This window comes from Dermacentor variabilis, chromosome 2 (assembly GCF_050947875.1).
Source record: "Dermacentor variabilis isolate Ectoservices chromosome 2, ASM5094787v1, whole genome shotgun sequence".
Classification (NCBI taxonomy): Eukaryota; Metazoa; Arthropoda; class Arachnida; order Ixodida; family Ixodidae; genus Dermacentor; species Dermacentor variabilis.
The window spans coordinates 242918463-242939500 of record NC_134569.1 but is presented as its reverse complement, the minus strand read 5'-3'; the positions used below and the strand labels follow the sequence as shown (position 1 = coordinate 242939500).

The following is a 21038-nucleotide window of genomic DNA, read 5'->3' as shown; positions in this document are numbered from 1 at the left end:
TGTCAAGCAAAGGACCAGGCAGGATTCCGTAAAGGCTACTCAACAATAGATCATATTCACACTATCAATCAGGTGATAGAGAAATGTGCGGAATATAACCAACCCTTATATATAGCTTTCATTGATTTCGAGAAAGCGTTTGATTCTGTCGAAACCTCAGCAGTCATAGATGCATTACGGAATCAGGGTGTAGACGAGCCGTATGTAAAAATACTGAAAGATATCTATAGCGGCTACACAGCCACCGTAGCCCTCCATAAAGCAAGCAACAAAATCCCAATAAAGAAAGGCGTCAGACAGGAAGATACGATATCTCCTATGCTATTCACAGCGTGTTTACAGGAGGTATTCAGAGACCTGGATTGGGACGAATTGGTGATAAAAGTTAATGGAGAATACCTTAGTAACTTGCGATTCGCTGATGATATTGCCTTGCTTAGTAACTCAGGGGACCAATTGCAATGCATTCTCACTGACCTGGAGAGCCAAAGCAGAAGAGTGGGTCTAAAAATTAATCTGCAGAAAACTAAAGTAATGCTTAACAGTCTCGGAAGAGAACAGCAATTTACAATAGGCAGCGAGGCACTGGAAGTCGTAAGGGAATACATCTACTTAGGGCAGGTAGTGACGGCGGATCCGGATCATGAGACGGAAATAATCAGAAGAATAAGAATGGGCTGGGGCGTTTGGCAGGCATTCTCTGATCATGAACAGCACGTTGCCATTATCCCTCAAGAGAAAAGTATATAATAGCTGTGTCTTACCAGTACTCACCTACGGGGCAGAAACCTGGAGGCTTACGAAAAGGGTTCTACTCAAATTGAGGACGACGCAACGAGCTATGGAAAGAAGAATGATAGGTGTAACGTTAAGGGATAAGAAAAGAGCAGATTGGATGAGGGAACAAACGCGAGTTAATGACATCTTAGTTGAAATCTAGAAAAAGAAATGGGCATGGGCAGGACATGTAATGAGGAGGGAAGATAACCGGTGGTCATTAAGGGTTACGGACTGGATCCCAAGGGAAGGGAAGCGTAGCAGGGAGCGGCAGAAAGTTAGGTGGGCGGATGAGATTAAGAAGTGTGCAGGCATGGCATGGCCACAATTAGTACATGACCGGGGTTGTTGGAGAAGTATGGGAGAAGCCTTTGCCCTGCAGTGGGCGTAACCAGGCTAATGATGATGATGATGATGATGATGAACAATAAAATTCGAACAGCGCTAAACGACAGGAACAGAGTGAGGAGCACACAAACACGGCGCTGAACTTACAACTGATTTATTTGAAGTAAGAAGTCAACATTTATACGTACAAAACTGGGCACGCATGCGCCCGGTCATACACCGATGATCAGATACAAACTCCGGACAGCCAACATTCGCACGCGTTGTACCTGCCTTCAATCTACCCTTTATGCAGCAATGCCATTTCTTTCGCTGACAAGATTAAAGATGTTTTGCTAACGCAACTATTAGATTTCCTGATGATATGAAATGCTTCAGCGACTTCTCTGGTAGTCTTGTCACTATGAAAAAATAACAATTTTGTATCGTCAAAGAAAGGTACACATTTACAAATACTTAAATGCTTTGCCAGGTTAGTGTCTTTTTTGTCTAATGAATTGGCATGCTCCATTAGTCTAATATTGATGCAACGGTCTGTCTGGCCTATGTAAGTTAGGCCACAAGATAAAGGAATTTGGTAGACAGCGCCCTTCTTGCAACTGATGTACTTATGGAAATGATTTACCTTGCATGCAGCATTCCGTTTAACGCCTTCCTGCTTCCTCTGAACTGCTGCCCCTAATTTACCCAGCTTCATCGGAGCAGAAAAAACGACCCTCACACCATACTTGGCCCCTACTCTCTTAAAACGATGTGACAACGCGTGCTCATAAGGCATGACAACAACTTTTTCCCCGCGACATTTTCTTTGGGCTGCTTGGAACATTTCAGCATTTTTATAATCTTATTAGCACCAGCCACAATTACAGAATCTGGAAAACCGGCCTCTCTGCATCTCTGGGCTTGGACCATCAGGCTACTGGACATTTGATGAGTACACGATTTTTTGACAGCCATACCAATATATCCTGTTCTGAATTCCGAATTTAACAAGCTTAGAGTGACAAGACGCGTAGTTTACAAGAGGTTTTTCACTCCTGGGAGCATATCGTCAGCATACATGGTTAGACCAAAAGGTCAAACTCAGATCCAAGAACTGCAGGACGTTGCTCTGTGGGATCTCATGTGTGAAGCTCAGTCCAGACCCATGCTTAGACAAAACATCGAGTAAGTCAGGCACACATTCAGAACCCTTAGACTTAACTATAATTAGGAAGTCGTCCACGTAACGAAAAATTCGAATAAACCTTCCATTTAAGTCATTCTCAACTTTCCTGTCAACATAACTTAGAAAAATGTTACTAAGTATTGGGGCAATTTTGGCACCAATACACACCCCCGACTTTTGCTTGAATACTTTATCTTCCCACATTACATAGGTATTCTATAAATAAAAGGATAAAAGTTCCATGAAAGACCCACTCGAAATGCCACTATTATTTTGGAATGCGCACTCATCATTTTGGTCTGAGATGCAATTCTGAACACAGTGCAGAAGTTGATTATGGGGAAGAGAATAGAATGCAACACCAACTCGCCCATGCAGCACCAACTCCCCCAATCCGCTGCCCTTCTGCAGTTCCTTTTGGGGGTATTTTGTATAAACAAATATACATATAAATTTCCCCTATCTTCTCCGTGGTGTCTTTGTTTGTTGGCTTCTCATGATATGTTCAGTGAAGAGTTGCGCTTACCTTCCTGAGGTTATAATTAGCATTTCTATTAATTTGTGTATCGCAGTCTTGAGTTACACATGTTGTTAATTATGAAATAAATGGACAAAAACTGCGACATGGGCGCACTTTCACCAATAGCTCTAACGTGTTGAAGCATGATTGGTCTATTTGCGAGAAGCACACGATGTCACAGTACTGTGTCGAGCGGCAGCGTTTTCCCTTGTGCGAAAGCGTGCACCAACGTTGTGGAACAAGATGCGGCAATTGTCGCAGCAGTGATGAGCATGATGCAACACAAGCACGCGAAATGGGCTTACACACGAGAAAAGTTGGACAACGTGGAATATGTACACGTTCCACTTGAGCGCTTTGTGCATGTCCCCAAGCAATTTAAGGCACCAAGAAGACAATTTTGCGGCCTCTGTACGGGTTCAGTAAAAAACTTTAGCTCCTGCAGATTATGATAACGAGCTCACTTAGCACCATTCATTGCACTGCGTATCACTTATACAACCTTCACGTATCACCCCGTGACGCGAAGATATGTCAGGCGCATTACTCCAGCAACCAGAGCAAAAGCACTTATAAGTTTCACCCTTCCGGTGCCCTACACCGTCGCTATATCCTGTTCGTGTCTCTATCTGTGGTCTCGCAGCCGTCCGTGTATTATCTTAATGACATATGTATTCGCTTTCAGTTCTAATGTCGGGAGCTGTCCTATCGGCAATTTAGGAGCACATTCGTCGTCCTTCACATCATTTTGCAGATTCAATATGTCTTATCAAAGGACACAGGCTTCTAGGAGCTGCATAAATACGACAGCGTTCGCACAAGGGCACCCGCACTTCATTCCACAGAGAAGCAAGAAGCCTGCGCCTGGGCGTTGAGATGTTGTGTGAGTATGGTGAAAATACATCTGTGCCTCATTAATTATGCTTGTAAAAGGACCAACTATCAAGCTTCCACACCTAAATGTTGTTTTCGTATACTGAAATAGTTTGCGCGGAAACAAGAGGACAAGCCGAGAAGAAAACCACGAGGTCGAACTCACAACTGAAGTTTATTCGAAACACATGCTCTCCTAATTTGTTTTCGTAGTTGTATATTGCCGCTGCCTAAAGTTCTGCATGGAGGCATGCTGACAGTGTTTGAGCTGTCACAGTAAGATTAGTTTTCTCAGGTATGTATGGTATTCTGGCAACTTTCTGAATTTTGCCTTTGACTGACAACTCAAACAGCGATCCTCGTCGTCTGTTGTCATGACGGCTGATGTTTTCTGTCGCGAGAACTGCACTGAGCGGACTTTTGTTCGGTTGACGTGAAACGCAAGCAGTGCTTCCCTTATAGATAACGAGGCTACCTAAGAACGAATATAGATACGCTAGACTTTTTAAAAGCCTTGTGTCACAAAGAGAAGTGCTGGTGAATTCGACCAGCAGTGAGGTATTCTGTTGACCCCAGTTATATACCCAGCATGCATTCTATAGTTTCGTATAGCATTTCTTACATAGTATACTATACAGTACACTCCACCGTAACGAATAATGCTAGGCGTAAGTTAGTTAAGAGACCCGAAGAGAGTCATATGGATCAGAGAGCAAACGTTGATAGCCAATACTCTAGCTCATATTAAGAGAAAAAAATGTAGCTGGGCAGGTCACCTGATGCGTAGGGCCGATAACCGGCACACCGGTAAAGTTACAGAATGGGTGCCAAGGGAAGCGGTGCGCACTCGAGGACGGCAGCATATTAGGCGGAGTGTTTTAATTAGGAAATTTACAAGCGCAAGTTGAAATAAGCTGCCGCAAGACGGGCAATTGGAGATTGCTGGATTGCTGGGAGAGGTCTTCGTCCTGCAGTGGACTTAAAATATGCACTAGTGATGATGATAATGAAACGATAGAATATCTATAGCAAGCCCTCGCAATAATGTGAGTGCTTTTATTTTACATGTGTTCCCTATAAAACGTAAGTAAAAGTATGTTCTTTCAAACCAATATATAACCAACGATAAGATAAAAAAAGGAATGGCTATTCTGTCGAATTTCTTCATATGTACCCAGAAGCGAATTCTTAGCATACGCAAACTCGGTAGGCGTACTAGGCCTAACGTAAGCGTAATGGAGACATCAACGAAATTCTATACCTATGGGTATGGAAATTACCCGAGTTTGATAGCTTGATTTTCAGAAGATTCTTGCGAATCATTTTTAGAAAAAGTAAAGGTGACAAAATTTCTGGCATGAAGCTTTTATTCTTGCTTGTTGAGAAGTTCCCGCTCCGCGGCGAATCTTCCGTAGAGACCTGTCCAACAATGATTGGCCGATTGTTTGTTACGACGTTGTCGGCCCAACAGCTAACCATACTGCTATACGTCCACATTTGCGTCGTGCCCATGTTACTGCCTTCGTAAAATGGTTCATTGGTATAAGCGCGACACGCGCTACCTGCGAATCCGGCAATCGTTAGCGTAGCGGGGTGTAAACACTGCCGTGCTCGCCAAGATGGAGTGTGGGCAAATGAGGTGAGGCTGGATGCACTTCACAGCTACCTCGGAGTAGTCGGATGTTGCTTCCATATCATGATGTGTCAAAGCGCAACTGATGTTGACATCGCAAACACAACATCGACATATGGCGGTTGCTGCCGGTTGGAGCAGGTTAGAGCTCATAATTTAAGCATAACTTTGTCAAATTACAAATCACAGAGCACTGAAACGTGTGTATTTGGTGGACATTTACCTTGTTTCCAATATAAAGCTCTAATATATATGTCATCCATGTTATGATCCCTGAAGACATGCAGTTTCGAGGAAGCAAATGATTCACAACACTTGCTATGCTTCCTTTCGTTCGCTCGCAGCCTCCAATCTGGTTTCCACGATGAACTCGGGGCAAATTCTACGACGGTGCACTAGCAATGGAAAGATAAAGTTAGGTCACGGCGTGTTGCTCAAAAGAAATGAACCTATAAATATAAAGAACGAGGACATCGCGTTGCATGAGGTAAGCTCAATTTTTCTGCACTTATGTTTCAGCTAAATCGCTGTAAACGAACAACAGGCTACTGGGCAAAAGCCCACCATAGAAGAAATGCTAAGAACGGGGATATGTTTTAGAGGGCAGCTTTCCTACAGGATACCTGGTCAAACTGCTTTAACGGAATGAAAAATAGCCATTCACCTCAAAGTTGGGTGAAGCTGCGAAGCTACGGGTTCCGCATAGCTGAAGCTTCGCAGCGTCTTGACACCACCCAGCGACCACCCCGGAACGGCAGTGGTTTAACTGGAGGAAAGTGTTTTGACTGCAGCGCTTTCTTTCAGAAAGTCCGTATAGGATGCGGGTTTCTTTTTTGGCTTCGTGTTGCTTTCAGGAGGATGGCAATTTTTCCTCTCATTAAGCTCCCTTCCCCAAGTGCATTTATGCATCACTTATATGTTTTTAAGTGGTAATGTAATTGTACGCGTGGAAGTCGAGAGATATGCCTGGTATTATTATGCTTGGTATATCCGACCACGATTTAGTGCTTTTCAAAACCAATATGGCACGACCAATCACACGCCAATCAACAACACAATTTTACGATTTCAATAACGCTGAAGACGAGAGTACTTTAGACCTTCTTGCACAAGAATATGACAATTTTTTTGCAAGGTACAGTGAAGGCCACACAAGTCCGAATGAATTGTGGTTGAACTTTAAAAGTACGGTACATATGTGTATTCATCGGTACGTCCCGCTGAAGAAAAAGAAAATTCATAGCCACAGTCCATGGATTACACGAGAAATAATTCACCTAAAACGTCGCGTCAGGAGACTTTCCCGTAACATTTCGAGGGCTGCACACAGTACTGTGGCGTCACTTCGTAAAGAGCTAAGAAATCAAATAAGACAATCAAAATTCCAATTCATTAATGTAAAACTGCACAACTTCCTCATTAATGACCCACGAAAATTCTAGACTTATCTAGCTCAAAAAAAGGATCCATACACAAATTCACAATAAATGACGTGGACGTTAGTGACGGACAACAAATAGCGGCAACATTCAACGACTATTTTTCTTCTGTGTTCATGCGTGGTGGTTGTCTGTCTACCAATTTCAGATCAACCAGCTTCCAGGTACCCGATCTTAGCATAGACGAAGACGGCATTTTTTCCGCCCTTCTACACCTGAATACAAAGAAATCATCTGGACCAGATGATATTCCGAACACGTTTCTTTCCAGATACGCGGAATGGTGTTCAAAATTCCTCTTTATTATATTCCGTACTAGTCTACGAGAGGGTGACGTTCCCAGGGATTAGAAGCTGGCTAAGCTTATTCCTGTGCACAAATCTGGTACCAAGCTCCATGTCGCTAATTACAGGCCAATTAGCTTGTTGTGCAAGCAGGTGAAGTGATGGAACACTTTGTTTTCAAACACATCGCCTCATTCTTGGAAGACAATAATTTTTTTCTGAAGCTCAACATGGATTTCGTCGCGGATTATCTACTGTGACACAGCTAATTCACACTACCAATGATTTCTTTAAAACCCTTGACAAAGCAGGACAAATAGATGCCATTTTTCTGGACTTTGAAAAAGCCTTCGACCGCGTACTGCATAGTAAACTTCTGCTAAAACTTAGACACGTCTTACAGAATCAACAAATTTTACAGTGGCTTTATTCATACCTATCTCACCGGCAACAGTACGTCCAGATATCCAGTTCAAGCTCACCCATCGCTCCAGTATTTTCAGGAGTGCCACAGGGCACAGTCCTTGGGCCGCTTCTTTTTCTTATATATTTAAATGACCTAAAGCTAGACTCTCCTGTGCGGGCCCGTTTTTTCGCAGATGACTGCGTAATTTATCACACAATTCTCACCGAATGTGACCAGCTCGTTTTAAATAACTACTTGTGTGCTGTTAGTAATTGGTGCCAAAACTGGTCGATGACATTAAATGTCACGAAATGCAAACAAATGACCTTAACCCGAAAGAAAGATCCACTGAAGTATTCGTACAAAATTAATAGCGCTCCTCTAGAACCAGTAGAACAATTTCAGTATCTTGGCGTAACGATCAGCTCGAACTTCAGTTCGAGCCCCCACATTAAAAACATGGTTTCAGTGGCATCCAAAAGACTATGGCTAATAAGACACCGGTTAAAACATGCACCCACTAAAACAAAACTTGTAGCTTATACTTCGCTCGTGCGTGCCCTACTGGAATATGCCGACGTGATCTGGGATCCGCACACTAAAACGAATGTAAAAAGTATTGAGGGGGTTCAGAGAAAGGCACTGCGATTTATACACCACGCCTACGGAAGACAGGTATCGATATCTGATCTTCTTAGCCACTCCGGTCTTCCCACCTTGGAATCTCGTCGAAAAATGCACCGTCTGAAGATGCGATTTGCAATCATTAATAATCATACCAAATTACAATTCCACACTTACATGCAGTACAACAGAAGCCGACAGACTCGACACAAACACGACAAAACAATTATAATGCCTCAGTGCAGAACCAACACATACAAGCTGTCGTTCTTTCCAAGAACGATAGCAGACTGGAACAAGTTGCCCTACGATGTGGCCGCGTTATCATCACCCGATGCATTTTTTCAGCAGTCAGTTCTAGCCAATAACCTTTGTGAGCTCGTTTTTTTTTCTTTTTTGGATATGAATGTAACGCGTTTGCATCTTGTTTTGTTTGCTTTGCTTCGCAGTAATATTACTGTGTGCCTATGTGGTTCTCTGTCGTAACTGTTACTGTTGTTGTTTTCTTGATGGATCATTAATATGAAAAGCGTCATGTACCCACTCCTGCCCTGGCTACCAAAAGGCGGCCGGCAGTATTGAATAAATAAATAAATAAATAAATAAATAAATAAATAAATAAATAAATAAATAAATAAACTCAGGCACGAAGCGGAACACAGGAATCAGTGCTTGTTATGCAACAATTGAATGGATGGCTGCGTGAGACCTCTGCTATTATCGACCAAGTAAGGGCGGGGGGTGTAGGATGTGATGTTGACGCGTGACCATAATAGAACTCGTCTGAGAGGAAGCACTCTATGTCGCACATCCGGGCAATGGAAGCTATTGCCTGCGCCAATTTCGGGCTTCTCGCTAAAGGTCATTTTATACGTTCTGACGCTGTGCTTGCAGCATGGCAAAGGTTTATCCGTGACACCGCACAAAGCAGTCTGTGCAGCTACGAGAGGCACGCTATTGATACCATTCCGTACGTTCTTGTGACTGTGCTACGGCGCGTCATGTCCTTTGTCGTGTTCGTGTTTGTAAATTTTAAACAGTGGCCACGGACGGAATGGTTCTGTAATTTACCACCTATCTGCAGATAGTGTAACCGCTGTAACGCATGTTGCAGCAGTAAGGCGCGGTGAATCAGAGCGACTTCATCCCTACTAGATACATCTGACACCTTCCAAGTGGTGGAAATAATTGGCTAATAGATCCAGCCTTCATTCTTACAACCATATAATTAAATAGCATTTATTCGTTACTTAACTATTGTATAGCGCACACCAGCACTTACTTCATGATGCTACTGCAATTTCGTTACTCTTCCATTGCGGCGCGATAGTATGGTGCGCATGCTGCGGTCGTACGTGAGGCAGGCGGTCTCGTAAATATACGAGAAATATGCAAAACCAATCACGTACTTGGGAGCTCTCAAGTCAGGCAAAACAAACAAGTAAAAGAGCTCAATTTACAGTATCTCCGCATTGTTCCGATTTGAAACGTTGCACCTGTATTTGCCATTTCTTTAGAGCACTGCCCATTAAGGTAACTCACTTAAAGCAATGCACACTAAGGGCTAAACTCGTTTATATATAATTTGTCGTATACGCCCTAAACTTCAACCACGGAGTCTGCTTGCGCCTCATGAGAGGCCCAATCATTCTCAACAACGCTGTGCGACGTAGAGACGAGCGCAGAGCCTCGCTACAGGACGTGCATCCTGCAAAGCGTCTGAACACGAGGCACAGTAAAAGCGAGGCTATCAATGTTGCCGTTAATCTTATTAGGCGGCTAAGACCGCCTTTAAATTCCCATAGAATCCCCTAGAAATATTTGTAGATTTGTTAGGAACATTTCTGCGAAAATCTGAATTAGCAATTAAAACTTCGGGGTTTTACGTTCAAAACCACAATCTGCTTTTGAGGCTCGCCGCTGTGGAGGGGTGCTACGGATCACGTTTGAACACTTGGGGTTCTTTGACGAGCACCCTCTGTACGGCACCCAAAGCTAGGAACGTGTTGGGTACGCGTGAATGGCGTAGGCATGGTCGTTACAAAACGCATTAGAAAAAGAAAATCCCCGTGTCGTGCAGTGCAGTCGTAAAGTTGCATTAGGAGCGATTTCAACGTTGTTTTATATTACTGAAAATAGGCAGTTGTTATTCCGCTAAGCCCTCTACAAACCGGAAATTATTGTCGTGAATCTGTGGAACAATAGTTTGGAAAAAATATTATCCTGGAGTCGATTAAGAATCCTCTATACGTTAAACATGTGTTATTGGTGCTGAACATGGCAGAAATTCGCTAGTTGTTACGGAAAATCCGCTATGACGGCAGCAATCAACGCTGATGGGAGACATGCCATTCCTTTCGTCGCTCATTGAAATTTTGAAATCGTCGCTCATTAGAATTTAGTAATAGCGCAGAAAGAAATCCATATTGAAGACGGCCTGGCGGAGGAGTGAGGTGGAGTTATGACTAGCCGGCTGACATATGGGCAAGCACCACGCGGCTCCGATCAGCGTACGACACAACTCACATTCGTGAGGACAACTGTAGACCTTCGTGGTACGAACTGGGGTTAGCAACTGTAAATTTTTCCGTTCTTGTTTTTCTGTTTGCGCCCCTCCAGTCATTGGCCCCTTACTGCACGGTCGACGGAGCGTGCGTCTACACCCACGGATCAACACATGACGTGGCTCGCGACATCCTCGCAAGGAAGGTGAGTATCGCTGCGACTACTCCGATTTCAAGCGTCGAGTCCTCTTCCCTTTCAGGAGAGAGCTGCGTTCAAGCGCACCATACATTAGCGCTCGTAAGGCAAATAAATTGGACTTGAAGATGACATTTCACTCATAGAAAATAAGTCACTTTCACTAGACTCGGTGCGATAGCCTGCCAATGTGAAAGAGGTGACGGTGTCTCGTGAAGTCTACACTCAATGCCGCACGACATCGAAGAATGAAAGAAACGCTGACCTGTGCTGGTTGATTGTTGCCTATTAGAGCTAATTGTAATGTGGTGCGAAAATGAACACAGGAAGAACAGCGTTTCAAGACGGGAAACAAAGAAGGAACCACACACACACTGCTTTGGCTAACAACTGCGCGTTTACTATCTTGCCGAGCCTCTTATCAGAGCACAAGTGCAGTATCAACAAGACCGTATCAGGAAAGCACACCTCGGTCAAAAGAAAAAGAAAGAAAAGGGGGGACAGAAGACCACGCGCCCAGCGAATTCTTGTTCCCACGCAGCTTCAAGAAAAGTGATTTCTTTCTTCGACAGCTTAAGAGACGGGATGATGATGCTATCAAAATTTAAGCGGGTAATCTCAAAAGCCTCTAAGATTTACCAGGCACATTGATCAGGGCGTGTATGCAATGCATCACTCTGCGACAACATAGGCTTACATCCACACTGTCGACAATGCAAGGTAAGGTTTCGATTGATAGCAAGTTTCTCTTTTCACATTCTCATTATGGTCTCTGAGCATATCGCTGATTTCAACGGCCTGACTGGCCGTTCTATGGTTTTCCACATTCCAACATACACCAACTGCGCACAGCCAGCAAAACGGTGCTCGCTGAGTGGGCGTGTCGGAGTCGACCTTAGCGCATAGGCCAATTGCGCGGCGCAGAAAAGGCAACGCTAAGGCGCGCAGCCTGAATTATCCTTTTAAGATTGTGCGATACGTGGTGCATGTTAAATGATCTCCGCGCAAGTGTGCGTGACAATGCCCGTCAGAAAAGTGTCCATTGGGTAAGTTGGCTCTAAGACGCATCGCGCAGTGCTTATCTTAACACATGCATGGCATACCTGGCCAGCGCGGTGAAGAAACATCACGCGACACCTTACTCCACGGCGCCAGAGGGGCTGCGACATGTCAGCTGGCCCGCCAAAGGAAAGACTGTGACAAGCCTGGGCTTCAATTAAATTCAACAGAGGTGTTTAGAACGACAGAAAGCTGAGCTAGTTGGTAAGGATTCATTATGCAAATAGAAGTAAGGCGTGCAGACAGGACACAAGAGTAGAGAAGTGGACAACACGAACGCGTGGTTGAACGCGTGGTTGAACGCGTGGTTAGGTGCTATTTATTCTGTCACATTATCACAATCGATAATTTGAGTCGTAGTTGTAGCAGCGAATATCTTGACATGCATTCCTGCTAGAAAGATCCACACTATGGATGGCCTTGCAGAATGATACGCTTCATTACTGCGATATAAAGGGAAGCCCTCGTTGCATATATTATTATAATGATAAGTGATTGCATGATAACTAGCTTACTGATCATATCGCTCTGACGTCGAGGTTATGCTCTCGGTCCATATTTTCCTGCGGGGAACGCGGAATCTCGCTACTCACCATAGTAAATAATACAAAACTTGGTTACAGTTGCTGGGTTTAGATGAGCAATCTATTTTTCATATAACATATACTAATGAGCTGCAGTTGTTCAATACAGATCATGATCGGTAGCGTTCCAGTTTCTTCCAACCTGCCTTTACTATATCGCTAATTTTACGAGATAACAGCCGACTCTTCCCTCCGAGCTGCTTTCTGCTTTCTGCTCCGGCTAGCTTTCTGCTGAATTGCAGAAAGCTAGCCAATGGCCTTGTCACCGTCAAAATGCTGTTGAGCCTGCGCTAAGCCGATCTTTTATAGCATCCTTTCTCTGCCAAACGTTCGTGACAACTCATCAGCTTAACCATGTTGTGTCTCGCTGATTTCGCAGAGAAATCTGGCTTCTGGGGTAGCTGCGCGGCCGTAATGATTCATTCTTCCTAACCACTACCGCAGAAGTTGCCCGGTCAGACGTTTCATTGCTGTTCATAGTCCTGGGCATAAGACGTCGCGCATTGCAAGTGGTTCTTTATGGCACTTGGGCTTGAAATCCTTCTTGATCCGAATGAGAAATCACTGCTCGGCGTGCTGACTAATGGGCTCATCAAAAACAGCAAGAAACTCGGCAAGCGTAGCGCCAATTGTAGCGACACGTGAAAACGAAAACGAATTTGTCACCTTCAATAATGTGTAACATTTGGCAAAGATAATTAAATTATTTAATATATTTTGCTAGCAGTTCACATTCACGACGCCGAGTTGAAAAACTCCACTTGTGTACGCTCTTTTCCAAGCACGCAGAGCACGATGCCTTTTTCATCTGCGACCTGCGAGACATCGCAAAGAAGGTGCACCTGTGGAGGCAGCAGCTGCCGCGGATCGCTCCTTTCTACGGTGAGTTTCTGTCCTTGGTTCTTCTTCATCCACAAGCATTGCGGCATTACGTGCAGTCACATTTTAATATTTATGTGAACACGTGTATGTTTGTTGTGGTAGGATAAACATGCGGTATCTCTTGTCGGGACATCTAGGCACCTTTTCAGAACCTTGGGTAGGCGCTCTTCATTCTCTTTAGTTTTGGTTTTTTATAACGCTTCCTCGTGCATTCGTTGCATTCGTGTCATCTGCATGCGTGCAGCCTAGTGTTTTCACCATTTCTCAGTGGGCTGTGTTCTAGCGCTCTTCTCGGCGGCTGCCGTCGACGAACTCAGCCAGCGTGACCACAGGAGACTGACGCTCGCTTTGTCGTCTCGGAATCTATCTGACCACCAATGACCGCTACGCTCGTGCGTCCGGCACTCCCAGGTGCAGCGGCAGTGAGCGCGTTGTGATACATTCGACACTTGAGCTTCTTTAGCAAAGGCAGGAGCCGCCACTTCCGCACCGTCCAGTGTTTGCCTCTATAAAGGATAAAGATAACACCACAAAAAAAAAAAGTCAGTTTTCCCCGAAAGGCGAAGCATCGATTGCGACAGCAGATTTGTAGACAACCATGCCAAGTAAGGATGGTAGTTTTATCGGCCGCATATACTTCGAAACATTCGCTTGCGAACTAATATAACCCATTAAAGCCCAGGAAAAAATGTACCAGGTACATTTTGTTGACATTAGTAACAGATGTTCTTTCCACAATGTAAATGCATTGTCAAGGTTTCATGAGGTGCGCTTTATTTCTTGAAACTCTACGAAGGCCTACTTTAAAAAGTATGCTGGGAATTTTTATAGGAGGAAAACATGATGCAAGTGTTCAAATGTATATGCTTTATGTTGGAGTTTCCTAAAGCCGAAAGGCTGGCAGCTAAGAGTCAAGTGAAACATTACGCAAGCCCACATAACATTCTGGTAGCCAAATTACCCGTTTAGTGGGAAATATTCTTTGTTAAGAACGTGTTATTACTATTCAAGTGTGTAATAGGACTTCATCAAGTAATGGAACAAGGCTTTGGTGTTGCTTTAAGAAGCGCTCGTGATACAAATGTATTATTGATGCAAGTCTAGGCACGATAATTTACAATGAATGCAAACATTCAAAACTAAAGCATTCAGCATTTGCTTCATTGGTAGTGGAAACATTCAAATGACTGGTGGCATAATCTCCAAAGAGAGTCTGTTCTTGCATTACAATCCTGGGGCCGTATTCTGTAGCGGTTTGCTTTGGAACCAGTTCAGTCTAGCTGTTACGTCTGGATTACGTCATTAGGAGAACGAGTGGAACGGGGCGGCGTGAGGGGAACCAATCAACTAGCGGCGGTCTGCCGGAAGGTCACGTCATCATTTTCGTTTGTACTTGGTGGACGGTATAGAAATTGAAGGATGTTGCTGGTTTCATAAAAAAAACATTGGTTTGTATAGAACACATGCAAATATAATTTTCAGTAATAAACGTGAGCTTGCGGCGCAGACGGCTACTGGGAGTTGTAATTTTATTTGTGTTGTTTTCTTATTTAGTCGCTAGGTGGTGTGCCATAGGTTATGCAAACAACTTGCCTCGCTTTGTTTGCGTTTTGGACTTGTTCGCGCGCTGAAACCGAAACGATGTCGTCGCACAAGGACAGGCGGCTGGGTCCTCATGTTTCAGCGAGGTAACGCGAAATACTCGTTTCATTTGTCGAGGAGCACCGCTAACTAGCAAAGGCGTCGTGTGTGTTGGGCCAGCAGCTGACGGCGGCTTTCTGTTGCGCCGTGGAGGGGAATCTAACCCATCCTTTTTCTTTGCCCACAACCGTAATGGCCTTGGCGACGGCTATAATGCTGACGGCTATAAGACAGCTGACATAAGGAAGTATAATATGGATAGAATTGAACATGCTCTCAGGAACGGAGGAAGCCTAAAAACAGTGAAGAAGAAACTAGGAATTGGCAAGAATGAGATGTATGCGCTGAGAGACAAAGCCGGCAATATCATTACTAATATGGATGAGATAGTTCAAGTGGCTGAGGAGTTCTATAGAGATTTATACAGTACCAGTGGCATCCACGACGATAATGGTAGAGAAAATAGTCTAGAGGAATTCGAAATCCCGAAGCTAACGCCGGAAGAAGTAAAGAAAGCCTTAGGAGATATGCAAAGGGGGAAGGCAGCTGGGGAGGATCAGGTAACAGCAGATTTGTTGAAGGATGGTGGACAGATTGTTCTAGAGAAACCGGCCACCCTGTATACGCAATGCCTCATGACCTCGAGCATACCGGAATCTTGGAAGAACGCTAACATAATCCTAATCCATAAGAAAGGGGACGTCAAAGACTTGAAAAATTATAGACCGATCAGCTTACTGTCCGTTGCCTACAAAGTATTTACTAAGGTAATTGCAAATAGAATCAGGAACACCTTAGACTTCTGTCAACCAAAGGACCAGGCAGGATTCCGTAAAGGCTACTCAACAATAGACCATATTCACACTATCAATCAAGCGATAGAGAAATGTGCAGAATATAACCAACCCTTATATATAGCTTTCATTGATTACGAGAAAGCGTTTGATTCAGTCGAAACCTCAGCAGTCATGGAGGCATTACGGAATCAGGGTGTAGATGAGCCATATGTAAAAATACTGGAAGATATCTATAGCGGCTCCACAGCCACCGTAGTCCTCCATAAAGCAAGCAACAAAATCCCAATAAAGAAAGGCGTCAGGCAGGGAGATACGATAGCTCCAATGCTATTCACAGCGTGTTTACAGGAGGTATTCAGAGACCTGGATTGGGAAGAATTGGGAATAAAAGTTAATGGAGAATACCTTAGTAACTTGCGATTCGCTGATGATATTGCCTTGCTTAGTAACTCAGGGGACCAATTGCAATGCATGCTCACTGACCTGGAGAGGCAAAGCAGAAGAGTGGGTCTAAAAATTAATCTGCAGAAAACTAAAGTAATGCTTAACAGTCTCGGGAGAGAACAGCAATTTACAATAGGCAGCGAGGCACTGGAAGTCGTAAGGGAATACATCTACTTAGGGCAGGTAGTGACGGCGGATCCGGATCATGAGACGGAAATAATCAGAAGAATAAGAATGGGCTGGGGTGCGTTTGGCAGGCATTCCCAAATCATGAACACCAGGTTGCCATTATCCCTCAAGAGAAAAGTATATAATAGCTGTGTCTTACCAGTACTCACCTACGGGGCAGAAACCTGGAGGCTTACTAAAAGGGTTCTACTCAAATTGAGGACGACACAACGAGCTATGGAAAGAAGAATGATAGGTGTAACGTTAAGGGATAAGAAAAGAGCAGATTGGGTGAGGGAACAAACGCGAGTTAATGACATCTTAGTTGAAATCAAGAAAAAGAAATGGGCATGGGCAGGACATGTAATGAGGAGGGACGATAACCGATGGTCATTAAGGGTTACGGACTGGATCCCAAGGGAAGGGAAGCGTAGCAGGGGGCGGCAGAAAGTTAGGTGGGCGGATGAGATTAAGAAGTTTGCAGGGACGGCATGGCCACAATTAGTACATGACCGGGGTTGTTGGAGAAGTATGGGAGAGGCCTTTGCCCTGCAGTGGGCGTAACCAGGCTGATGATGATGATAATGATCCGGCTGACCGAAGGCTGCTACAGTGCAATCACTTCTTCATTCCCGACGCACTGTTGAAAGCTCTCGGTGGCAAAAAACCGCAGCGTGCACAGCACATTCATCGTAGTGTCGACACCACGACATCTTTGAGGTCCGAGATGTTCTTCCAGCTCATCGCAAAGACGTCGCACTATGTCTTTGGAGATCCTAAAATGCCTTCGAAACTCTTCTTCCGCCATGCCGAACGCGTCACGTCGTTGCCTCTCGTCGCGTCGTTGTCTTTCGGCGCTCGCCAGCAGCACAACCAAAGGAGCCGCCATTGCAATCTCTGTCTCGTCTCGTCTAGGCAACACCACCAGATTGCGCTCGCATGCGTGCATCCCTGAAACCTATTTATTCTGGAAAGTAGCGACACTCGTAGATTTATTCTGCCACCACCCTCACCCAAGCCGCTGTAATCCTATCATTCGTCCTCGCTGTCGCCGCGCCTGCGCTTCCCGTGCGCTGATTGGCTGGCGGCGCGCAAGACCACCCTACCAGTTGACCCTAACATCAAGGAGACGTCATGAAATTTGTCTTAGATACTTTTTACTTTTTTGGGCTGGCGTTCGCGGGCCTCGTGTTGATCGCATGGCCACTACGCACGTGCGTTTTGCAAGTTAGCTGAGCAACGTTTGCTGGAAGAATGCCATGGCTGCGGTGTTTCTCAATGCAGCAGCAGGCGACAAAGAGGACTAGCGTTGTTTGAAATCCCCGGAGGAAAACGGGACGTCATGCTGCGAAAACAATGTTCGCACAACATTGGAGAAAACACTTCGGTCCTTCGAAACACGCCGTTTATTGCGACGCAAGCACTGCACTTCTCTTAATACTTGTAAGCAATATCTTTCACGTTTTTTATCATTTTCCAAGCCAGGCCCTTTGGTTATTTCATCACAGTGCACAAGTTCACTGTAAATTTAGCGCGTGTAAAACAGGAGGAGAAGGAGCAATAAACTTTTATTTTCGAAACAGTAACCCGTGGTACGCCCCGGTTCTATTCTCGGTGGGAGGTCTCCTCATTCCAAGAACCCTCTGGCCTTCGCTGCCTCCGTGGCCCTGGCGACGAGGCGTCGTTGTTGTTCCAGGTCCTCGGAGACGACCTTGGCCTCCCACGTTTCTATGAGGTCTTCGCTTTCTTCTCTGGCGTTACAACAGTCTCTCGGTGAAGGCAATGCGTCTTTGTCTAGACGCCATGGATATTCGAGGATCAGGTGAGCTAAGGTGTCTGGTATGCCGCACATTGGGCAGTGGTATCCTTGTAGCGTTGGGTATAGTCTATGCATGAGGATTCCGTGGATGTAAGTATTACTTTGCAGTCTTCTGAGTGTAGTGCTTTCTTCTTTCTTGAGCTTTAAGGGAGGTGGTGGGTACACCCTGCGTTCCAGACTTTGATGTTGAAGGATCCCTGAGTAGGTGATGGGTACGGCCTCTGCCTGCGCTGACGCATGCCGGGCGTCTCGAGAGTAGGACGGGTTGGCTCGGCCGGTGTGGCCCAGGAACCCATGTCACGCAGGTATAGGGGATCGGAGTACTGCGGTGTTTCAATATCTTCAGTGCTTCTGTCGACACGCGACCCTTAGCGTACTTCCTGACAGCTGCTTTAGAATCGGAGAAGATGACAGCTGCGTCCATTCACGTGGTAGTTGCTAGGGCGATCACCGTCTCTTCTGCAGTCTCGTGGTTTTGTGCACGGACTGTGGCAGACACTAGCTCTCTGCCCTGAGAGTCTACGACGCTCAGGGCGTAAGCGTTTATTTGCGTGTATTGGGCTGCGTCGATGTATCTGGCGTCCGGATCTTGCCTGTGTCTTCGCCGTAGAGCATCCACTTGGGCTTATATCTCTTCCTTGTGGTACGTGGGGTGCATGTTGCGTCGAATTGGGGCTATGCACAGGGATTCGCGGAGGTTTGAAGGAATTCTTGCTTTTCGGTCCATGGTGGCTATAAAAGTTTCACCGTAGCTCAGCCGTTGCAGCACTGATCTTCCGGTGGACGTGAGCTTCAGTCGTTCTAATTGACTGGCTTTGTGAGCTTCAGCTAGCTCTTGCCAGGTGTTGTGTACGCCCATCTTGAGAAGCCTCGTAGTCGAAGCCCTAAATGGTAGGCCCAGGCGATTTTGATTACGTTCCGTCTTTGAATGCTAATTTTTTCTACCTCTACATTCTTCAGTGCGAGGTAGGGCGTGCCGTATGTTATTCGACTGGTGAGGAGTGCTTTCATCACGCGTAGCGTGTTCTATAAGTCCGCTTCTATGGCTTGCAACTCTCCTGACGAGATGCGTGAAGGGTTGAAATCTGGGCCAGTTGGTACACACTTGAACGAAAAAACCAGTAAAAACACAAAGGACAAGAGGAGAGGTTCACACCACAACGAGTGGACTATCAACTGAGGTTTATTAGAATCGGTGTAGTCCCAGCAAGGCCAGCAGAGCATGCGCAACTGCATCATCGCTAATCACATAGTGTGAAAAGACAAGAAACGCTTCTATCGTGACCAGCGCTTCTATCGTGACCAGCGCACCGAGGTTGTACTAACGCAGTCATCACCTAATAAACTGATGTAGTACGCTTCCAAGATTTCCCGCTCTTCTTTGCCCTTGCCCCTACCAAGAATCGTCACATTGCTAAACAAAGGATAACAACCACACTCATTGCAATGGCGAGGCAAGTTTGCACTGTTATCTGACCCCAGGGAGGAGTGGTGCTCACGCAGGCGGTCATTAATACATCGACCGGTTTGGCCTATGTAAAATCTTTCCCACGTGAGAGGGAACTTATAGACAACCCCTGCAGCACATGCCATAAAACGGTTTTCATGCTGCGTTGTGCAAACGTGGTTCCTTACCCTGCCTCGAGGGAGGAGTGAGCACCACTCCTCCCTGGGGTCAGATAACAGTGCAAACTTGCCTCGCCATTGCAATGAGTGTGGTTGTTATCCTTTGTTTAGCAATGTGACGATTCTTCGTAGGGGCAAGGGCAAAGAAGAGCGGGAAATCTTGGAAGCGTACTACATCAGTTTATTAGGTGATGACTGCGTTAGTACAACCTCGGTGCGCTTACTTGAAAAAGAATTTGAATTTCTAAGTCGGTCACGATAGAAGCGTTTCTTGTCTTTTCACACTATGTGATTAGCGATAATGCAGTTGCGCATGCTCTGCTGGCCTTGCTGGGACTACACCGATTCTAATAAACCTCAGTTTATAGTCCAGTCGTTGTGGTGTGAACCTCTCCTCTTGTCCTTTGTGTTTTTGACTGGTTTTTTCGTTCAAGAGATGCGTGAGCTGTGGTAGCGTTCACTGTAGTCGCGGGAGGGTTATACTAGGAGGATGCCAGGAAACTTGAGAGTAGAAAAAAATCAAGAGGCGGACATAGACAGAGAGATAGGAAGGTGGCTGGACTAACAACTGAACTTCATTCATGAAAACGACGTCCCCTAAGGGAGGTTGGTCGCCCCAGACCCGTCTTTATGTATGTGTAGCCCTAGAACTCATAGGGTTTCCACTTTTGGAATGAGCGTTCCACTGAGGGTGACGTTGGGATCAGGTTCATGGCAACCGGGTGGTCTGCCTCTCGTTCGTGACTTGAGGACGAGGTGTTCCGACTTCTCGGGAGCACAACGGAGGCCGCATTTGTGCAAGTAGCTCTCGATGGTATCTACTGCTTCCTGCAGCCATGTTTCTTGTGTTCAAGTGTTTGAAGCCCTTGTCCATAACGTGATATCATCTGCATAGAAATCGTGTATTACGTCTGGTATGGCGTCGAGGAGGCTGGGTAGTTTGATCATTGCGACGTTGAAGAACAACGGCGATATGACCAAAGCCTGCGGGGTGCTTTGCTCGGTAGTCGGAAGCTGTCGCTGCGCAGGTTGTATATCCCAACTGTGGCCGTGCAGCCCGTGAGAAAATTCTTGGCATAGTCCTATGTCCGAGACCCGCAGCCCAGGTCTTGGAGGTTGCAGAGGATAGCTTCATGACTGACGTTGTCAAAAGCTCCCTATACGTCGATGGCTAAAATCGATTATTTGCTTCTCGTACTCAGGTGATCGATGACGTCTTCCTTGAGTAGAAGGAAGGCATCTTGCG

At 45.4% G+C, this 21038-nt stretch overlaps 1 protein-coding gene across 1 annotated transcript in view; it reads left to right on the top strand.

The window, feature by feature from the left end:
• The window catches only part of LOC142570738 (uncharacterized), a 161885-nt gene that overhangs the window by 35253 nt on the left and 105594 nt on the right, over positions 1–21038 (top strand). Inside the window, exons 3-4 of the mRNA XM_075679082.1 lie at positions 10692–10781; positions 13198–13297. Of these exons, the coding sequence (XP_075535197.1) occupies positions 10692–10781; positions 13198–13297 (190 nt within the window). The remainder of the gene's footprint in view (positions 1–10691; positions 10782–13197; positions 13298–21038) is intronic.